This window comes from Glycine soja, chromosome 12 (genome assembly GCF_004193775.1).
Source record: "Glycine soja cultivar W05 chromosome 12, ASM419377v2, whole genome shotgun sequence".
NCBI classification, from domain to species: Eukaryota; Viridiplantae; Streptophyta; class Magnoliopsida; order Fabales; family Fabaceae; genus Glycine; species Glycine soja.
The window spans coordinates 8,425,248-8,445,194 of NC_041013.1; the positions used below are offsets into that span (position 1 = coordinate 8,425,248).

General features: G+C 31.6%; 2 protein-coding genes across 2 annotated transcripts; one reads left to right on the forward strand and one right to left on the reverse strand.

The window, feature by feature from the left end:
• Positions 1-2,957: 2,957 nt before the first annotated feature.
• On the reverse strand, positions 2,958-7,916 carry LOC114380204 (L-ascorbate oxidase homolog). Its single transcript, XM_028339177.1, has 8 exons — positions 7,433-7,916; positions 7,224-7,333; positions 6,267-6,537; positions 5,627-5,729; positions 5,176-5,521; positions 4,222-4,587; positions 3,765-3,843; positions 2,958-3,458 (listed from the first exon to the last, which is right to left on the reverse strand). Exons 1-8 carry the CDS (start codon positions 7,568-7,570, stop codon positions 3,258-3,260), a joined length of 1,614 nt encoding a protein of 537 aa, XP_028194978.1. The 5' UTR covers positions 7,571-7,916; the 3' UTR covers positions 2,958-3,257.
• Positions 7,917-18,336: 10,420 nt separating this feature from the next.
• On the forward strand, positions 18,337-19,283 carry LOC114378003 (aquaporin SIP1-1-like). Its single transcript, XM_028336502.1, has one exon. It carries the CDS (start codon positions 18,497-18,499, stop codon positions 19,214-19,216), a length of 720 nt encoding a protein of 239 aa, XP_028192303.1. The 5' UTR covers positions 18,337-18,496; the 3' UTR covers positions 19,217-19,283.
• Positions 19,284-19,947: the final 664 nt, after the last annotated feature.

Sequence of the window (19,947 nt, forward strand, 5' to 3'; positions counted from 1 at the left end):
TTATCTTTTATCTATTTTCATATTTTAAAAATGTTTTATGATTTTTTCATTATCAATCCTATCAAGTAATTGAGTTTTTTTTATCTTTATCCCAACAAAATTTTTGTTATTTTTTTGTTTTTTTTCAATCATTGAGTAGTTTACTAATACAAAAAAGACTGTTTATTTATGTAACTTTAGGGAAAAAAAATTGTTCATCCATCCTGTTACAAGTTACTGTAACAAGAATGAGCTGATATAATTTTTGTATTAAATGTGTTATGTTTATTTAAATTTTGGGTTTAAAAAAATCCAATAAGATAATATATAATTTTTTATTGGGATAATTTTATATATATATATATATATATATATATATATTAATAAATAAATAAAAAATCTGGGGGCGGCAATTGCCCCACAAGACATAACGTGCATCCGTGAATGTATATATTAGTAGGTAAAATTTATTAAATGTTAGACTTGATTTCTAAAGCAAAATCCTGGTCTTGTAAATGAGAAAAAAAAAAAACTTAATTGAGACAAATATTTTACTAATCAGTCAAATCTTTTAACAAAATTTACTCAAATAGAGTATCATGATGAACTAAAAAAGTCACAATAAATAATAAAGGAAGTCTTAAAATTTTGAATTAACGGAAAAAACAACAGTTGAGTGAAATCTCTGCATAACCAAATAGAATTATATAGACCGGATCTACCAAAAAATGCGACTACTAGATCAGAACTTGATTAACCATACATTATATAGTACCTTATGAATTTAATTATATATAGTCGTTGACTTGTAATTGTGTTTATAAATTCGTATGGTACTATACTTAAATTATATGTGTATTTGATTTTACTTATTTTGAAAAAACAATATACTGTGTTTTATAAAAAAAATATATAATTTTTAAAAATAAACAAATATATGTTAAAAACAATTCTAACCCAACATCATCAAAATATAATAGAGTAAATTGTGTTCGAAGGGACAGTGTGCATATGTTATAAGTTGTATATCAATGGTCGATATAAATTATATAAACCCTAATAAAATATGCACGCAGACCAAGGAAGAAGAAAATACAAATGAGTTCACTTAATAACATATGTACTAAGAAACCTTTTTCTTAATTAGGGAAACCCTTTTCGTATACTCTTTTTCTTTATTGCATTAGCTATATTTGGTAGTAACTGGTAACGAAGTACATGTACATGTATGCTGGCATACACGGAAATGAGTCGTACATGTACATGTATGCTGGCATATACTGTTGGCTTCCAATCTACCATTCTGCGTAGAATTAAATTCGCTCCGTTAATTATTTGTATGAAAAAAAATAAAAAATTGCTCAGACAAATTCTGGCAAATTTGAATGGGCAGTCATGGAAAGAAAATGTTTTCAAATCGAAATTAATAATGGTAGTCTTCGTTGACTCGTGCTGCTGCACTGTCACTACTCAGTGGGGAGAAGCTAAGCTAGATCACAATTCACAACTGCTCCAGTTGCAATACAAGATAATGTTCAGCTCCAGTTACTAGTTGAGGTCATTCAAGTGTTGGGAGTGTACCCACAGAAACTGAGAAACATCTAATATCTAAAGTTATGTTTAGGTTTAAAGTTTGGTAAGTATTTTTTTTTTTTGCAAATTTAATTTTAATGCAAAATTACACATTTTAATGCATGAGAAGAAAAGATTTATTATTTTGAAACTAAAAAAAGTACTTTTTATTTCTTGTTTGGTAAAGAAGAAGAAAATGGGACGAATGAAAATAGAAATGATGAAACGAAAATAAGAAATTAAATATATTTGATTGAAGAAAATAGATAAAGAGTAAAATAGAGAGATAATTAAAAATAGATGAGAAATATATAGTACAATAAATCCTATTAATTTAAAATCATTTATTCTTTTTCTCTCTCCTACTAAACAAATAACAAGCTCATCCTTTTTCTGAATAGAGACTTAATCTTTTTTAACTTTAATTGAAACATATTCTAAGTCAAGACAAAGTAATTACTATAAACTTACTTTATATTTATACATATTTATAAAATTCATAACTTATATATAAAAAACTTGTTTTTGAGACTTAAAGCGATATAACGCGCATTTATAAGAATTTAAATATGTCTTGATATCTACACCCACACATTTATTGGCAAAAAAATTGTTTCATCCTTATAACCAGCTAATTACCTTGAGTTTTAATCTGAATATATAATTGTTAAATATTTTTAAAAAATTATTATTCATAATCATCTTATCTAATTTAAACAAAATTATTTACAACAAAGCATATTTATAATCTCTACGTAAAGAATTTCAATTAAAAAAAATGTACATCGTTGACAACACTAAGGTTTACTTTAAAATTTCAAGTTACTTTTTTTTTTCTTTTCAAATTTCTTGTAATAATTGTTTTTTTGCTGTAATTATTTTTTTCTTTATCAAATTCATTGTTAATTGTTTCAAACTAATTGAATGGAATTTTAATTTGTGAAAAGACTCACATTGTCCATAACTATGTTTGCAAGAAAGATTGACTATAACTTCAAAATTTAAGTTAAAATATATAATAATAATGATTACATTAGAGGAAAAATGAATTAACTAAAAGTTTACATGTGACATTTGTTTACATGACAAAAAACTTCATATTTTATACTAAAGATTCATTTATTCAAGCTTAAAGAGTTAATTTTGTAATTCAACCTTTTTTTAGTTTTATTTTTCAAAAACTATAGTTTTATCTTTTGAAAAATTTACAAATACATTTCTTAAAGTTTTACATTCTTAAAAAGATTACATAATTATTATAAAAAATTTAAACATAATTTTAACCAAAAATGAACCTTTTGTTTTTTCAGAAAAAGGCACACTAACAAACAAATCCTAAATTAATGAAACTAAACTACTATATATACCAACAACAACAATAATACTAATAGCTGTAAAAAAACAACAATAATAATAACAATCTCATTATTTCCATGGCACATGAACATCAGGTGCCTTGAACCTATTTAAATAAATATATAGTTTAAATAAGAATATCATATATAATCCAAACACGGATGATCTTATAGCTGCTGAATTTGGACATAACATGAAGGAGAGGAGGACAGGAGCAATCTATAATTCTATAATAATCTATGGCATCATAACATGAATGGTACAAGAGAACAAGAGAAGAGGCTTGAGTTAAGCCATGAATGGAAATGAATGACACTGTTCAAATAAGAAAACCAATGCTGTTGGTGGCATTAATAGTGGCCCACAGCCTTGCCACACCGAATAGCATTACTTGGAATTGGGTACTCATCTCTCCATGAATTTGCAGGGGAATACACTCTAAGATAAAATTGCTGGCCCAAATACTGATGAACCCAATTCTCAGACCTCACATTCCACATTCCCACATTATCCAAAGGCATGTAAATTGCAGTCCATGACTTGGGATACACCTGTCAAACCAATTAATACTTTTCAATATCTAAATAATAATGACAATGAAAACGATATGGCATCCAACTAAATAATTCATGCACATGCACGACCCTACAAATAATTTTTACCCTATTAATCAATCAGAAATTATCATGTACGATGATTTTGTCGATTTTTATAATAATTATCTTAAAAGTCATTTATAAAGTTCTGACCGACTATCAATATACAAGCCTTTTATATTGTCTGTACATTTGTTTTAAACTCTAAAGAGAACACATTAAGAGTTATACCATATCACAAGGGATAATTAAGTTGATTACCTGAACTGTGGAACGAGAAATTGTATCTCTTAAATTGTAATTTAGCCTGCTTGCTGATGACCATTGACCTCCATCCATTCTGTTCATTCAAATGAATAGGCGTATTATTATAATGTTGAATTAGTATGACAAAAATGTGTATATTTGTAAGTTCAAAGATAGAACTCAGTCAGAATTTTGACAGGAGATACATGTGACTCCAAGTTGGTGAGTCCAAGAATCATAGATCTCAAAGAATACGAAGAGTTCCATAGAAGTAACCCATTGTATTAGTAAAATGAAAAAAGATAATAATAAATAAGTGTGCTACATACATGCATCATTTATAAAGCTTGTTGAACTAGTAACTAACATGTAATTAACTAGCCTATCAGAAAGCTAGTAGAATCAAAAGCTGTAACACTAAGCAGTTTAGTATCAAATTTGCAGCAGAAAGGAATGAGTTGGGCAATCTTACCCTACTACAAAGAAGCTGTGGCCATCAACGTGCCATGACTCCACAGTGTCTTCAGTGTTCTCAAACACAACCTCCACAAAGCCTCGAAAATCGGCTTCCATGACAGAAGTTTGAAGGTAACCACCACTACCAGTGGGGTAGTCAGGGATACTTCCAAGGGAGAACACCCCTTGAATCTTGTAGTAATCAGCCAGTTTAAGTGGTGTATCAGCAGGTATGAAGGACACACTATTGACAGCGTATCTCTGTTTGCCATTGATAACTGGAGCAGAATTTTGAAGTCTAATTGTTCGAGTTGTGTTTATCAAACCATAATGGTATGATCCTTGTGGATTAGGTCTTGGCCCACTTGCTGTCAAATTCCTCCTGATTTAATCAAGTACATGTTGTAAGTAAGCATGGTACAGTGAGAATAGTATATTTCAGAGACATTAAGATAACATAAAAATTTGGCAGTATAAAATCACATCCTTTCCTTTCCTTTCCTTTCGTACCCCATTGCCCAGAGGCTCTTCGCTATGCGAAGGTATGGGGGAGGGATGTTGTACGCAGCCTTACCCTTGCATATGCAAAGAGGCTGTTTCCTAAAATCACATAACCTTGTTATATCACTCGACTAGTTCTTCACTATAGAATAAGTTGATTAGATCTCAAACAAAATATTAATATAATTCTGTGGTGGATAATTCTAAAGGATCAATAATGATTTTAGAGTGTTGTTCTCCAATCTAAATTATAGTTTAACCTTGGTAACCTACATTGATTTTTTAAGCAAACCTTTATTATAGAGATTACTGAGGTGAAACTCTAATTCTGATTGGATAAGGATACTAGAAACACCTAAGGAACTGCATTTGTATTTTGTCCAAAGGAAAATTGCAAGCAAAATTATCAGCAAATAGCATATAGCTAGCTAATGAAGAACAACATGAAAATGCGAATCTAAGTAAATACCTAAGAGAGCGAGCTTGGTTTAAAGACCAATCAACTTGAATAGTTGGCCCCCAAGGAAAAAGGCCAGTAACACCTCCACCAGAGTTACTATAACGAAAAATGGAGGTAGCATTCAACACTTGGGAGGTGAATCGTGTTGTGACAACAATGAGGTAGTCTTGGGGTGGTTGATCAGCAGTAACCAACACAGAGTAAGTCTGCCCTAGATGAACATCAAGTGAATCATAAATGTTTTGGAGAGTGTGGGTCCCTTCCACCTCAACAATTGTCATTTTATGCCCTTGGATTCTAAAGTTGATGGAAGAAGTGAGTCCCACATTTGATATCCTGAATCTGTACGTCTTGCCTGCCCAAAAATCAAGCACCTCATGATTTAAAATCCAATTATTGTAGCTAGATCTGCTATGGCATCAGCTTTCAAGTAAAGAAATTGCTTGAAGTTTTTGTATACCTTGATCAACTGTAAATGTGTAGGCATTGGAACCACGTCCATTGATGATAATCCCATCAGGGAAGGGAAGGTCACTTCCACCATCCAAAATAGCCCTCAAATCCTGCAAGAATCAATACAAGTTTACAGATGATTTAGCCTGTGTTTGGAAACATGTGTGCCAAAGAATAAATCATGTCACATGATTATTGACGCAAAAGCTACAACTAGTAGCTTCTATCCAGATGTGAAAAACCACATCCATAGAAATTATTGCATAGTCACAGACCACCATGTGTCTATTGTCCCAACCAATCTTCACTAGACATATAACCGAAATTTTCAATTTATGAGGAAGAGTTTATAACTCTCAATTACATGTCGTGTGCCAATTAGTTGGGACCATGGTGGTCCTGTACCATTAAACATGTAATAATTTGTCTTGACACATGACCAAACACGCACATGGGTGGAATTTCTTGAACAGCATAGACTGTTTCTTAGTTACATTGTATGGAATGCAAGGACTAATATAAAGCTCCTTTTAAAGTGAGGTGATGTATAAAGTGGAAAAGTAACAATACATCTAGAAAATTGATTTGATAAAATACTTGCAAACTTAGCCAAATCCAACAACATTTATCCAAAGAAAGCAACTTACTGTGTGATTTCTCTTGTACCAGTCTCCTGCCAATATCGTGAAATCTCCTGCTGGAGGAGGAAAAGGCACCGGAATCCCGGGGCGGCTCTCAATTTTGAATCCACCATAACCTCCTGCTGCCTTGTGGAATGCAAGGGAAGGGTAGTAGAAGTAGCTACCTATCTGATCCTTCACTTGAAGAACATAAGTGAAGTTATGCCCTGGTAGAATTGGACAATTGGTACCATACACTCCATCCTGCCATGAGTTTCTCCTCTGCAGAACTCCATTCCTATAAAGAATCAAGTAGTATAACACTGAATTCTCCTCACATGAATAATAATAAGCGTTGCAATAGAAGTCTTAGCCCTGACATTTTATTTACTTATTTGGTTGGTTATCACTAATTTACTCATCAAACATTGCCTACCATTTTGGGGCAAAGGCAAGATTCCATCATGTATTATATTGTAACATCTACAAATTACATTAAAAATTTGATGTTTCTAAATCATACACCTATTTAATATTTCAATCAGGGGAGTGTCTGTTGTCACTTGTCACAATTTTTAATTATATAAATTTCTCTAAATTATTATTTTGATTAGCAAATGAGGTTATTTATAAGAAAATTATATAAAATAGGAGTTATAATAAACATATTAGCGTGACAATAGAAGAGTCTTATAGATCTATTGAACCACAAAACATAAAATCAGTGGCAGTTCCAGTCAAAGAGATTTTAAAACCACCCAGATCTAGGCATTTAGCAAATAATATATTCCTGTAAACCAAACCAACCACAATCCTTCCTCTGCATTACCCCTTTTAAACGACATCGTAGCTTCCAAAAAAAGGCTTTCATAAATGGTCAGAAAACAGAAGAAAAGGGAAAACTTTTTTTTCTACAATTTTTTTTCTGTAGCTTATACTTTGAGAGTGAACTGAACAAGAAGGAAATCAGAGAAAGAAACTAACCAAGATAAGAGGAAAGGTTCATCCAAGCTGTTGTAAACATTGATAATCAAGTTGTCATTGGTCACAGCTTCAATTTGTGGCCCTGGGAATTGCCAGTTTATCAAAATCCCCTGCCATTAAAATTCACACATCATATATATTAATTTCATTCATAAGAAAAACTAAGATTATGAAGATAAGAAAATCAAAACAACACTAAAAAAAGGCACCTGTTGTTTAACACCAAGTGGATAAATGTCTCCATATGTAACATTCCAAGTGTAGAATCTATAAGGGTCTTCCCCTCTAGCACATGACACCAACAAAACCAAAAATAAGACACAACACTCTCTTATGGAGCAACCCATTTCTTAATTCTAGGATTCTGCTTCCCTCCCAAACCCAAAAAATGTGGAAATGGGAAAATGAAAATCTTGTTTCAACTTTGAACCAACCAAGTTCAATATTTTTTTAACACAGCACCACCCTCTTTTCCTTTGTGCAAAGGGGTCAATGCCAACCCTTTGCTTTCTTTTTCTTTTGCTTTAGAAACTCAGCCTAAGACAACTGATATAAAGAGAGATAATGTCGGGAGAGAGAGAGAGAGAGAGAGAGAAACCAAAGGATTCTTCAACAGAAGCAATGGATCATTAGGGAACCACCTCTTGCATTTGCATGTGGATATGTGAGATAGTAACCAGTGGCATAATTGAGCTGTACCCAACAATGCAGTACCTTTATAATGAGTGTCAGCAACCCCTTCAGACTACGTCCTTTCAAATTGACCATAGCTAAGTCATTGATTTTAAATTATTTGATGTTAAAATATACCAAAAAGGAAATAGAGGCCCAGAATTAAAAAAAATAGTTAAATTATTCATTTATTTTTTTTATAATTTTTATTTTTTAATTTTTAAAGTGATTTTTTTTTATAATTTACAAATTACATGAACTAACTAATAGAAAATTAAAATGTAAATTATAAGAACTAAAAAAAATACTTTTAAATTACATAAAGTAAAAAAGAATTAAAATATAAATTATAAAGATTAAAAAATTATTTTCAAATTATAAAAATTAAAAATATAAGAATCATGAAACTTATATAAAAACATAATTTAACCTAAAAAAAATTGAAAGTTACCGGATAATTATAGAACCACTATTATGGAATGACATTTACTTACTTTGGTATGCTAAAAGAATAATAATGCCTTAATGATAGAAGACAATTTTAAACTCTAAAACCAAATTCAAGGTTTAACTTTATTTACTTTTATAATAATTTATAACCGCAAGTTGCTTTTTTAATTAGGAAATGTGAGGAAAAACTTAACATAAACATAGAAGAGTATCAATTATCAGGGATGAATTTGTCTTTTTGTTCTTTGTTGCTTTTTGTCTTGAAGGAACTATGTAACTGATATGCTCCAGAAAACAGTGCATTAGGGTCTACTTTGTCTGCAGGTGTTTGAAAATCCTGGTCTTGTGCATTGATAGCCAGTAACCACTTTTTCTAACACGGTAACACTTACTAGATTTTAATTCTACACGTTGATTCCGTGGCTCGTCTAAAAAAATATTCTCTCTCTCTCCCTCATTTTCTTTAATTAAAAATGTTTATAGTTTAATTGTTGGATTTCCTCTAAACATAAAGAAGCAAATCAAGAAATTTATTGTTTATTTTTAATGGGTCAGTTTGTTTAAATTTAAAAAATATTCTCTAAAACAGTATTATTTTATTAATGCTACACATGATACATGAAAAAAAACTAGTTTTGAGGATTTCAATTTTTATTTTAAAAAACTTATATAAGGATAGATTTGAAAAATACAATAAATGTTAAAAAATTTGAATAGACGTATTAAATTAAACAATATTCCCACCCTAAGTATAGAAATATTAACATTAAAAAACTTTAATTAATGCTACACATGATACATGAAAGAAACTAGTGTTTATCTTAATTCATATAAACACTATATTTAGATTATAGTTATCATTAATTTTTCAATAAAATAGAAATATCTCTATGAGTTTTATGAATTTTCTTTTGAAAGAGATGTTATAGAGCGTGTTGTACTCTTTTTACTACGGGAATTTTTTTATAGAAAAATATAAGAAACCAAAAATATTTTTATAGTAAACAACGGCTTACAGTTCTTAAAAAACCACCATGTTCTTTAGATTTGGCCACTTTTGTTAATATAATCGGAAATTGGGAAGGTCAACTCTATAAGACATGAATGGGCCACATGGACTTCAGCCAACCCAAACCTAATATGGATTGGGACCATGTTGGACTTCTGGACTACAGTTTACCCTTAAAAAGCAAATTGCTATTCCTACATGAGATTTTGTTATTCTCACCTATCCTTTTTCCAGATACAATCCAAAGGACCAAAATAACCCTATCCCCTTTTTTACACCCTTCCCCAATCCCTTCTCTTTCAGAATCTTGCTTCTTCCACCCCCACCAAGTGACCATGTTTTTGGCACCCCACCCCGTGACACTGTCTGACCAAGATGGTAGTGACCATGCATATTCAAGTCTCCGCATTGCCGCCCTGTCAACCTTCGGCAAAAACACCAAAAGGGGCCCTTTTTACAAATTATTTACCAAAAAGGGGCCCTTTTGCAATTATTTCCGGGGGGTCTCTTTTTTTATTGCAAAGCGCCCCCCACCCAGGCGCCTCCACTGTGCACGTGACACAGGGAGGTAGCGCCCCTGACGCAGGTGCCTTTGGTAGCGCCCAGGGGTCAGGCGCCATTGGTAGCGCCCAAGGGTCAGGCGCTACGGCTAGCGCAGGGCAGCCAGGCGCCTGCCCCCCCCCCCCCCCCCACCCCCCAGCCTCTTCTTCTCACACCCCCTCAGCCCCTTCCCACACCCCCCAGCCTCTTCTTCTCACACCCCCCCAACCTCTTCCCACACCCCCCACCCGAAAATTCTATATTTTTTATATTGTTTATAAAAAATTTAAATTTTGTTTCATTTTTGTTATTAGTATTATTTGTTATTTTTTTATATTCTCCCACCCCAAAATTTCAATAAGATTATTTTTTATACACTCTAAATTGTATATTTTTTAATTTGTTTATCAAAAATTTAAATTTTTTTCATTTTTATTATTATTATTATTTGTTATTTTTTTATATTTTATTATTCTCTCTTTTTGAAGTATATATAAGTACATTTTCAATAAAATACATTTTCACCTAAAATACATTTTGAAATCCTAAAATGTTTTAAAAGGTTTTTTGATTTGGTCAATTCTTTTTTGATTTGGCCATTAAATTACGTTAGAGATCACTTTTGATTTATGTGTCATTAACATTATGGTTATTTATTTTTATTTATTTTAAAAGCATTGCACAATAAATTGAAACGTTGAAGTGACAATAATATAAAATTAACATGAAAAAAAATCATACAAAGTACATGACAATATGAAACACATGGAAAAAAATAATACAAAGAACATGAAAATGTTAAACCATGCGGAAAAAATATAAACTCATTATTAATCAATCATCACTATGTCTGTGATACCGCGACGAAGTTCCACATGGCCGGTCCCAATTTCTAGCTGCCCTATCAGGATTTCTTCTTCTAGGATTCGCCCTTTCATCCACTTGGTCAACCTCGGCAGAGAAATCATGACGTAAATCGACCCTTAATAAGTCGTCCATGTCGGGTATATCTCCAGGTACATTCCACGGACCAGCAAGTGGGGCATTTGGGGTCGATACTTGACCACTTTGGGTAAATGAAGGAGTTTCCGTTGAAGAAGGAGAGGACCCAAATATGCCTGCAAAACTATACCCAGGTTGAAAATCATGTGGGTATGAATACATCGGCGGCATCTGAGACGGTTCTTGGGTGAATGTCAGCGGTGTGTAATACATTCCATGTTATTGTTCTGGCATCGGAGGCAAACTATATGTTGCTGCATCAACAGTTTCCCGACGTCGCGCTAAGCCTCGAGTCTCCACACTTTGCCGTAGTATATTAAACTGTTGATGTTCAAATTGTGGCTGAGAAGGGGGAGCATCTTCATGTGCCTCAAGTATCCTATCCTCTTCCTCAGACAAAAGAGTGATCTTCTCGATACATGGCAGTAAATCGTCAAAAGTAGAAACCCTTCTCCCAACAGGCGACACCATAAAATGTAGTGTTTCGGCGATTTCACCCTGCATAGAAAATAAATGAATAGTTATTAAAATAATCTTAAATAAGCGCAACATTATTTTCTAAATTATAATGGACAATGTATACCAATAGTCCTCTTCTTGCATGTTTTGGGTCCACATAAACTTTTGTTTTACGCCTGTACAACCTCATATATTCAGAGTTCAGACCGAGGGTCCCTGTTTGTGGCGGCGTCTGCTCTACTCTCCTTTCATAGTGACTATTTCATTCATTAAGCGCGGGTTGCATTAGTCGCATCCAATTTTTTCCTTCCTTTCCCTTTAATGTCAAGTCATGTATGTTGTTGGGTTGCATTACTGGTCCCGGAATAGGTTGCTGCATTCCAAATTGTCTCATGACTCTATCCGGCTGGTGCCATTCCACTTTTTGAAAACAAATAAGTGGTATGATACATGTCCATAATACAGACCCAAAAAAACAAACTTGACTCAAATTCATTTCCACATGTCCAGCATAAGGGACCCATACAAACTGCATATAAAAGTTAAATTTAATAAATTAATTAAGAAATACAACATCATTTAATAAACAAACATCAAAATTGTTACCTCGTCGCGTTTCATGACATCTAATTTACGACGAAACTCAATTAAATTGTCATTGCCTATGTGATGCAATTCACCTCCCAACCAATGATTAACATCAACCAAGCATGTTTATTAATAATGAATTCAAAATAGTAAAGGAAAGTATACCTGTAACCAAGTGGCGCGTTTTGTTGTTGTGGAGGAATAACTGAGGGGGCTAATGTTGGGCATCGTTCCCATGCCCATAATTGAATCAAGAGAGTGAAACCGCCTATTGATTTAGCATTATAGTCTGTTGCGATGCACATCTCTCTATAAAGGTTACCCAAAACAGCAGCTCCCCATGCATAACTACTGCACTCTCTAAGGTCTCTCAGAAACTGCAAATATTTCAAATGCACCCGTTTGCTGCTTTTGTCAACAAACATTACCCCACCTATGAATCGTAAGATCCAAGCACGAGCAAATCTTTCAAGGCCTTTTTGGTTGCCTGTAAAATCATGAATATTTGCAAAATGAGAAGACAACCAACTCAATTTAATTGAGTTCCCATCAATTGCAGCATCGTCAGGCATGACACCCAATAATTCATGAAACAATTCAAACCAGTCAATATTTGTATTTCCAATTAATGGTCTTCCATCCACAGGAATACCAAGTAGCACAGAAACATCTTGAAGTGTAATAGTTGCCTCTCCACACTTCAAATGAAATGTATGCGTTTCTGGCCTCCACCTTTCAATAAAAGCATTCACCAATGCTCCATTCACTTTCAGCTGCGCCAATTTCATTATCGGGTACAAACCCGAAATTTATAATAGAGGAATAATTTCTTCGGGCGGTGCTTCTCTATGATTGTACAGTGGTGTGGCTCGTCGAATTTTTAATGTCCTATCATTAGCACCATTCCAAATATGTTGGGATACATGATTTTTTTGCATCCACAATAAATCATCCTCTAATGGTCCAGATGCCACGTCATAATGATGAGAAGATGACGAACTAGCCATATTAAAACTCCTGTATAGAAAGAAAAAAAAATTAATAGTCACACATATCATAAATAATAAATAAAGTTAAGTACGTACGCGTAATTTAAATTTTAGAAACGAGCACGTAATTTAAATTTTAAAAACGAGCACGTAATTTAAATTTTAGAAACACGTAATTTAAATTTTCTTCACATTGAGTGAGGAATTTTTTTACTTAATTTTCAGAAAATATATTTTTTTTTTCTCCATTTCAACAATTTCAAAAAACATATATATATATATATATATATAAAAATTATATATATATACATATATAATAAAAAATAATTTTTACACATTCAGAAATTTTTTTCTTCATTTTCAGAAAAAAAAAAAAAAATATATATATATATATATATATATATATATATAATAAAAATTAATTTTTACACATTCAGAATTTTTTTTCTTCATTTTCAGAAAATATATATATATTTTTTGTCAATTTCAGCAATTTCAATATATATATATATATATATATATATATATATATATATAATAAAAAATTATTTCTTCACATTATTGAGGAATTTTTTTTTTCAACTTTCAGAATATATATATATATATATATATATATATATATATATATTTTGTCAATTTCAGCAATTTCAATAAACATATATATATATATATAATAAAAAATAATTTCTTCACATTGTGGATTTTTTTTTTCTCAACTTTAGAATATATATATATTTTTTTCCTCAATTTCACAAATTTCAGAAAATAATATAAGAACACGTATATATATATTTTTTATATATAATAATAATATGCCTTTCTATTTTAAATACGCCTAATAACAATATTACAGTAATATTTATTATGAATCTTAATTAAATTTATATTCTAAAAATTAAACAACCGTAACATAAATAAACAATTTGTTATATAATTAATAAAAAATAACTAAAATAATAAACAAATTAAACTAACAGCAAAAATATATAAAGATAAAAAAAATAAACTTGTTATGTTGTGAGTTAATACAATTTTTTTGTACACAAGATGACCACCTGCAAAAAAAAACATACAAATAATAAAATATAACAATTTATAAAAAATAAATAAATTTGAAACAATTAAAAAAATAACATACCAGCAAGTTTGGGGGAGAATGAAAACAAAAATGGAGTGTTGGGAGGGGGGGAACAAGCCTGAGACAGAGGAGAGTTTGGGGGAGAAGGAGGGAGTGGGGTGAGGGGGGGACCAAGAGGGGGTGGGGGGGGGGGGCTTTAACGCGGAAAGAGGGGGTGGGGGGGTGGCGCCTGGTTCCTAGGCGCCTAGGGTCGCGCCTGGTGCAGGGGCGCCACCAGTCGCGCCCAGTGCCAGGGCGCTACCAGACGCGCCTGCGTTAGGGGCGCTACCTCCCTGTGCCACGTGTCACGTGCACAGTGGAGGCGCCTGGGTGGGGGGCGCTTTGCAATAAAAAAAGAGACCCCCCCCCCCCCCGAAAATAATTGCAAAATGACCCCTTTTTGGTAAATAATTTGTAAAAAGGGCCCCTTTTGGTGTTTTTGCCGTCAACCTTCTCCTGTCAATAGAAAGGTGCTTTTTCTAATAAAAAAAACTGCTAGATCTAACGAAAAAAGGATTCCATTATGTAAACAAACACAAAGAAATCCCATTTCCCCGTTCATAATATGGTTAGGAAACAGTGGAAATGAGTTTCTGAATGTATCCGAATCTGGATCATAACGGAAACCCCTTTTCTCTATGTATCCAAGATTTCGATACATAATGGAAATGAGTTTTTGCTATGGTTATTTTCAATTTTAAGTTTTTTTTTTAATTTTTTTTGTTTGTACATATTTCATTGATTATATACTTAATTTAATTCAATGTGAGCTTTTGATATGCAAGTATATAAATTATAAAAATTTATTTAAATTTTAGTAGTATTTATTTAAAATCAAGTCATACTAGTACATATTTGTTGTAGTTAATATTTATATTTGAATATGTAATTATTTAAAGGTTAAATTATTTTATTGGTCCTTTAATTTATTTTTTAGGTTTCATTTGATTAAGTGACAATTTTAAATTATCACAAAATGTATATGTAGATAATACTACCAGATTTAGACCACATGTAGGATCAAATTGAAATGATTTTAAAAATTAAAAGATCAAATTGAACCTAAAGAAATAAAGAGTCAAAATGTAAAAAATAAATTAGAAAAAAAAAACAAATTTAACCTTATTTAAATGATAACATTTATTTGAATTAAGTTAAAGTTAATTAGTTAGTTAATTATTAAAGTAATTAGTTATTTAGATTATGACATGCCCGACGAATTAGTTATTTAGTTATTACAATTTAATTAGTTATTTACATTTGTTTAATTGTTATTTTGCTTTTTTTTTTTTTGGTGTTCAAGCAGACCCCTTTGCAATGGAGGATGCTAGACCAACTATCAGCCCGTTGTCGGTATAGAGATGCTAACATGATTGGAAGCATTGCAGCACTAATAACAATAGGAGGTGCATTAGGAGGAGGTACCAAAGGATGCTGAGGACGTACCTCATGGTGAACAACATGTTGAGGATGTATGTGGGGCATACTTGTGAAATTAGGTCTGATATGATTAAAGTAGTGAGTTATTGATTCAACTAGTGCCAATTAACCTATATATATTAAAAATTTAAAATTATATATGTATTTATTATATATAGGTATATAACTAATATTATTTAAGTAAGAAAAATTCAATCATATTTTAAAACTCAAAATAATAATTAATAATAATAAGATATCAAAATGGTATTGTACATTAGTTTATTTTTATTGGTATTTGTAAAATTGATTAAGTCGGACCAATCCAATTAAGATCTGGTAACTTAATCGATCGGATTATTTCGAGTCAATTGTATGATTGATCCAATAGTAAAACTGGTTCACTTAAACTCATGAGTCCTATTTGAATTCGTACAACCTACTGGATGGAACCGAATTTCACAACTATCATTTAGGCTGATTTTGCAAATCGAATTGTTGAATTTCCATTGGAGACTTACTCCTTCCATTTGTCAATGTGAGAGTCATCTAGAATACTTTAATGATCTTTAGTGTTTGTATGATCATCTTAATCGTGCCAGCCTCCAATCCACAAATCGGTGTGGAGGATATAATTTGCTTATGATATATGACATCAATTTGTTTAAATTTATTTATTAAAAAAGTATTTTTAAAAAAATTTGTTTATCTAATTCGTTTGCTGAAAACAAATTTATTTGCTTATTAAATAAAATATGTTTTAAAAAAACTTATTGTAAATTTAAACAAATTCACCCATTATCATATTTAGACTTGTTTATTGGTTGTCTTTTTAATTTGTAATTTAATGGATTATTTTTGGTTTTTCACGCGCGGATATATGAACACATGCCAATTGCCAACCATGACCCATCAAGAGACATGCATCAGTTACATGGAAGAGAAGCCTCGTGCATATATATGGAAGATGACTAGGGTACATGCCTTGCATTGAGAACCAGACAAGCGACTTTGACCAACTACAAATGGATGAAAATAATTAAATAAAAATATATAACAAAAAAATTAATTAATGTATTTAGAAATTTAAAAATGATACCATAAAAAATAACAAACAATTTTTTTAGAAAATTCTTTTAATTAGGAAGAAAGGAAATAATTAAGTTGTTGAATGATTTATATTTTGTTTTAACAAGTCTAATTAAAATACTCATTTAAATCTTTATCTAACGATGTAAAATTCATACAGAAAATCCATCTCCACCGAACGCACTCACAGCCCTTTCTATCTTGCCATCAAGTGAGTGGTGAGTTCGTCTGAAAAAGCAACGACAATTCCTCGTTCTTGAGATGCATCAAAAAGACATTATACCTACGTAGCAAAATGCAGCACATATCTCACGTAATTGACCACAAAAATATTTTATGTTGCAATGGTTCACGGTTCACCACGTAGCTCACTTTCAACTCTGAATCGAATAATGAAATTTTCTTGCATCGGTGGCTAGGTTGAGCACTGGAACTTTTTTAACGTGGATCCCACCTTTGATACGTAACTTCTTAAGAATATTTTTCAATCTAACTCGTGTTATTTCACGTTAATTTTTTTATTCACTAGAAGTCATCTTTTATTTTCTCCAGATGATTTCACATTTTATAGAGAAAAGGAAAAAGTGATATAAAGTAAAATATTTTCAATTACTTTCTGACTTTCACATTTTTTAACATTTATTTTTATGTTTATTAAAAATTCTCCTTATACTTTTATTTTCTCTCTGTATCAAATGATTGTAGACCATGTCCATTCCAAGTACTCGTACTCTTTTTTCTTAATAAGAACTGTTAAAATTTTACCTTGGAGTTAACCTTATATCGAGATATGAGATGATTTTTTTTAACAAATAACAATAGTAATAACAAACAAAAAGTTGATAATTAATATTGATAAAATATAAGAATATGCGATTATTTGTACGTAGAACTCATTTAATAAAAAATGAAATTGTTGGGTTAAAAAGAAAAAAATATATTTAAATTATATAAGATAAAAATAAGCTATGCATAATAGTAAATTCATTTAAAATGAGTATAAATAAATAAAAAAGAGATATATGAAAAACATGATTGTAAAAATAATCAATATAAAAATATCAAACTTTAAAATGAAAACAAAAAGAAAAGTAACCTAAAGCAAACATATTTTTATTTCAATCATAACCAAATCATTAGATACAAGTGATTAATATATTGAAATTAAGGTTGAAATGTTAGATAATACATAAGTTTGATCCTTGACGAAAATAACTCTTGGTCAAACTTTACTTACCTTTTGGTCGAACTTCGAATTAGTCAAGTTATTTTTCTCGAATAAATCAAAGGGTTAAGATAAAAAAAATCTTTGTAATTTTGGATCCCCACAAATTACACACACAAGCTAAATTCGAGTGTTTCATATGTTCTTTTTTTATATAAATAGTTAAATTTATCTTCAAAAGTGTGATGCGATGATAAATTAATCCCTTAAAGATTAAAAATATAAATTTAATCCCTGAATGTATAAAAAGTGTGATAAATTAATTATACCATTAAATTTATAAGACTATTTTATCATTAAATTATAATATTTAAAGATTAATTTGGTAATAAGTTATATTTTTTAGGATTAATTTGACATTAAGTTACAAAATTTAAATACTAATTTGTCATTAAATTATTTAGAAGACTAATTTATCATATTTTTCACATACTCAAATATTAAATTTAAAATTTTCATTTTTCAATAACAATTTGTGAGCCTCCAACTTTCACACTTTCAGCACAAATTTGATTATTTACCTTTGTTTTTTTTTTAAGGATATGGAGCTTTTCGCTTGCATCCACAGAATCTTCATATGTGTGTCTCTCGATCTCTTCCTTTTCTTGGCCCATAACACTAGCCAGAGAGTGTGTGACATTTCCACCTGCAACTCCAATCTAGAGAAACAAAGAGAGAATAAAAAAACAAAAAACTCTGAACAAATAGAAGAACATGGGGTGGATAAAGGCAGCAATTGGAGATGCAATTTTGACATCAATGTGGGTTTTCATAATCTCAACATTAAGGATTGTCACAACTGAGATAACAGTTTTCCTTGGCCTCCTACCATTTTTCCTTGCTGGTCTCATAATCAGCACCATCCTAAACTCCATCTATGTCCTCACCATAAGCTTCATTGGAAGAATCTTAGGTGGTGTCAGCTTCAACCCTTCAACAAGTCTTTCTTTCTACACTGCAGGGTTGAGGCCTGACTCATCCCTTTCATCAATGGCAGTGAGGTTCCCTGCACAGGCATATGGTGGTGCTGTTGGCATCAAAACCCTTCTTCTAGTGATGCCATCTCACTACAAGGACATGCTGAAGGGACCTTTCTTGAAGGTGGACTTGCATTCTGGTGCTGTTGCTGAAGGGCTGTTGACTTTCATTCACAACATGGCTATCTTCTTTGTCATGTTTAAGGGTCCTAGGAACCCTTTTGTGAAGGTGTATTTGCTCTCTGTGACTACTGCTGCTTTGGCTATTCTTGGAGGTGGCTTCACTGGGCCTTCCATGAACCCTGCCAATGCCTTTGGATGGGCCTTTGTCAACAACAAGCACAACACTTGGGAGCAGTTTTATGTCTATTGGATTGGTCCCATCATAGGGGCTTCCTCAGCTGCTTTGATTTTCAGGTCTATGTTTATGCCACCAATCAAGCAGAAGAAAGCTTGAATTAGTTGAACTTTGTACATTTTGATTGACTAACTGAGTAATAAATAAAACATTGCCTTTAGTTACTTCTTCTTCTTCTTCCCTTGACACTTAGCTTTAAGTTGGAATTTTGTACATGACTTCTATCTATCTGCTATTCTGAATATTCTGAAAGACTACTGTGGTCTAGGAAATTTCAGTATTTTATTATGTAGGTGAATTCTAACCTTTTTAGAAGAGTATTCATGATAAAGGGTGTGCTTAGTAATAAGAGTGAGACAAATGAAGAGAATGATGTGAATGAGTTGCTTAAATTGAAGACTAATAATTTTTTGCATAATTTCTTGGATGAACCATTATTGCTGTATTTTTGAGCAATTGGAAATGTTCTTTCATATAATTAGTGAAATAAAATATTGCCTTTACTTCTTCCTTTTATTCCCTTGTCACTTGTGGTTGAGTTGGAAATGTGTACATGATTTATGCTATTCTGAGAAACTATTGTCGGTAGGGAAATTTAAGGATTTAATTTGAATGCTAACCTTTAGGAGTATTCATGATAAAAGTGTGCTTATAAGAGTGAGACAAATGTGGATTCTTTGCCGTCACAAGTCGCTATTGTGACTGCATAAAATCCTGGCCACAAAAAATAATTAAATATAGATTAAATAATAAAAAAAAACACAACTCAAGAAAATCTGGAGCATTGGATCATAAGCACCGCAGGACTCTGCAGTTATTTTTGAACTGCA

Bases quoted from the DNA above. Each gene is read 5' to 3' on its own strand.
- LOC114380204 (XM_028339177.1), bottom strand. From the start codon at position 7,570: ATGGGTTGCTCCATAAGAGAGTGTTGTGTCTTATTTTTGGTTTTGTTG. The intron at 6,538-7,223 runs GTTAGTTTCTTT...GATTCTTTATAG, and splicing joins GAACCTTTCCTCTTATCTTG to GAATGGAGTTCTGCAGAGGA. The intron at 3,844-4,221 runs GTAAGATTGCCC...TTGAATGAACAG, and splicing joins CACAGCTTCTTTGTAGTAGG to AATGGATGGAGGTCAATGGT.
- LOC114378003 (XM_028336502.1), top strand. From the start codon at position 18,497: ATGGGGTGGATAAAGGCAGCAATTGGAGATGCAATTTTGACATCAATG.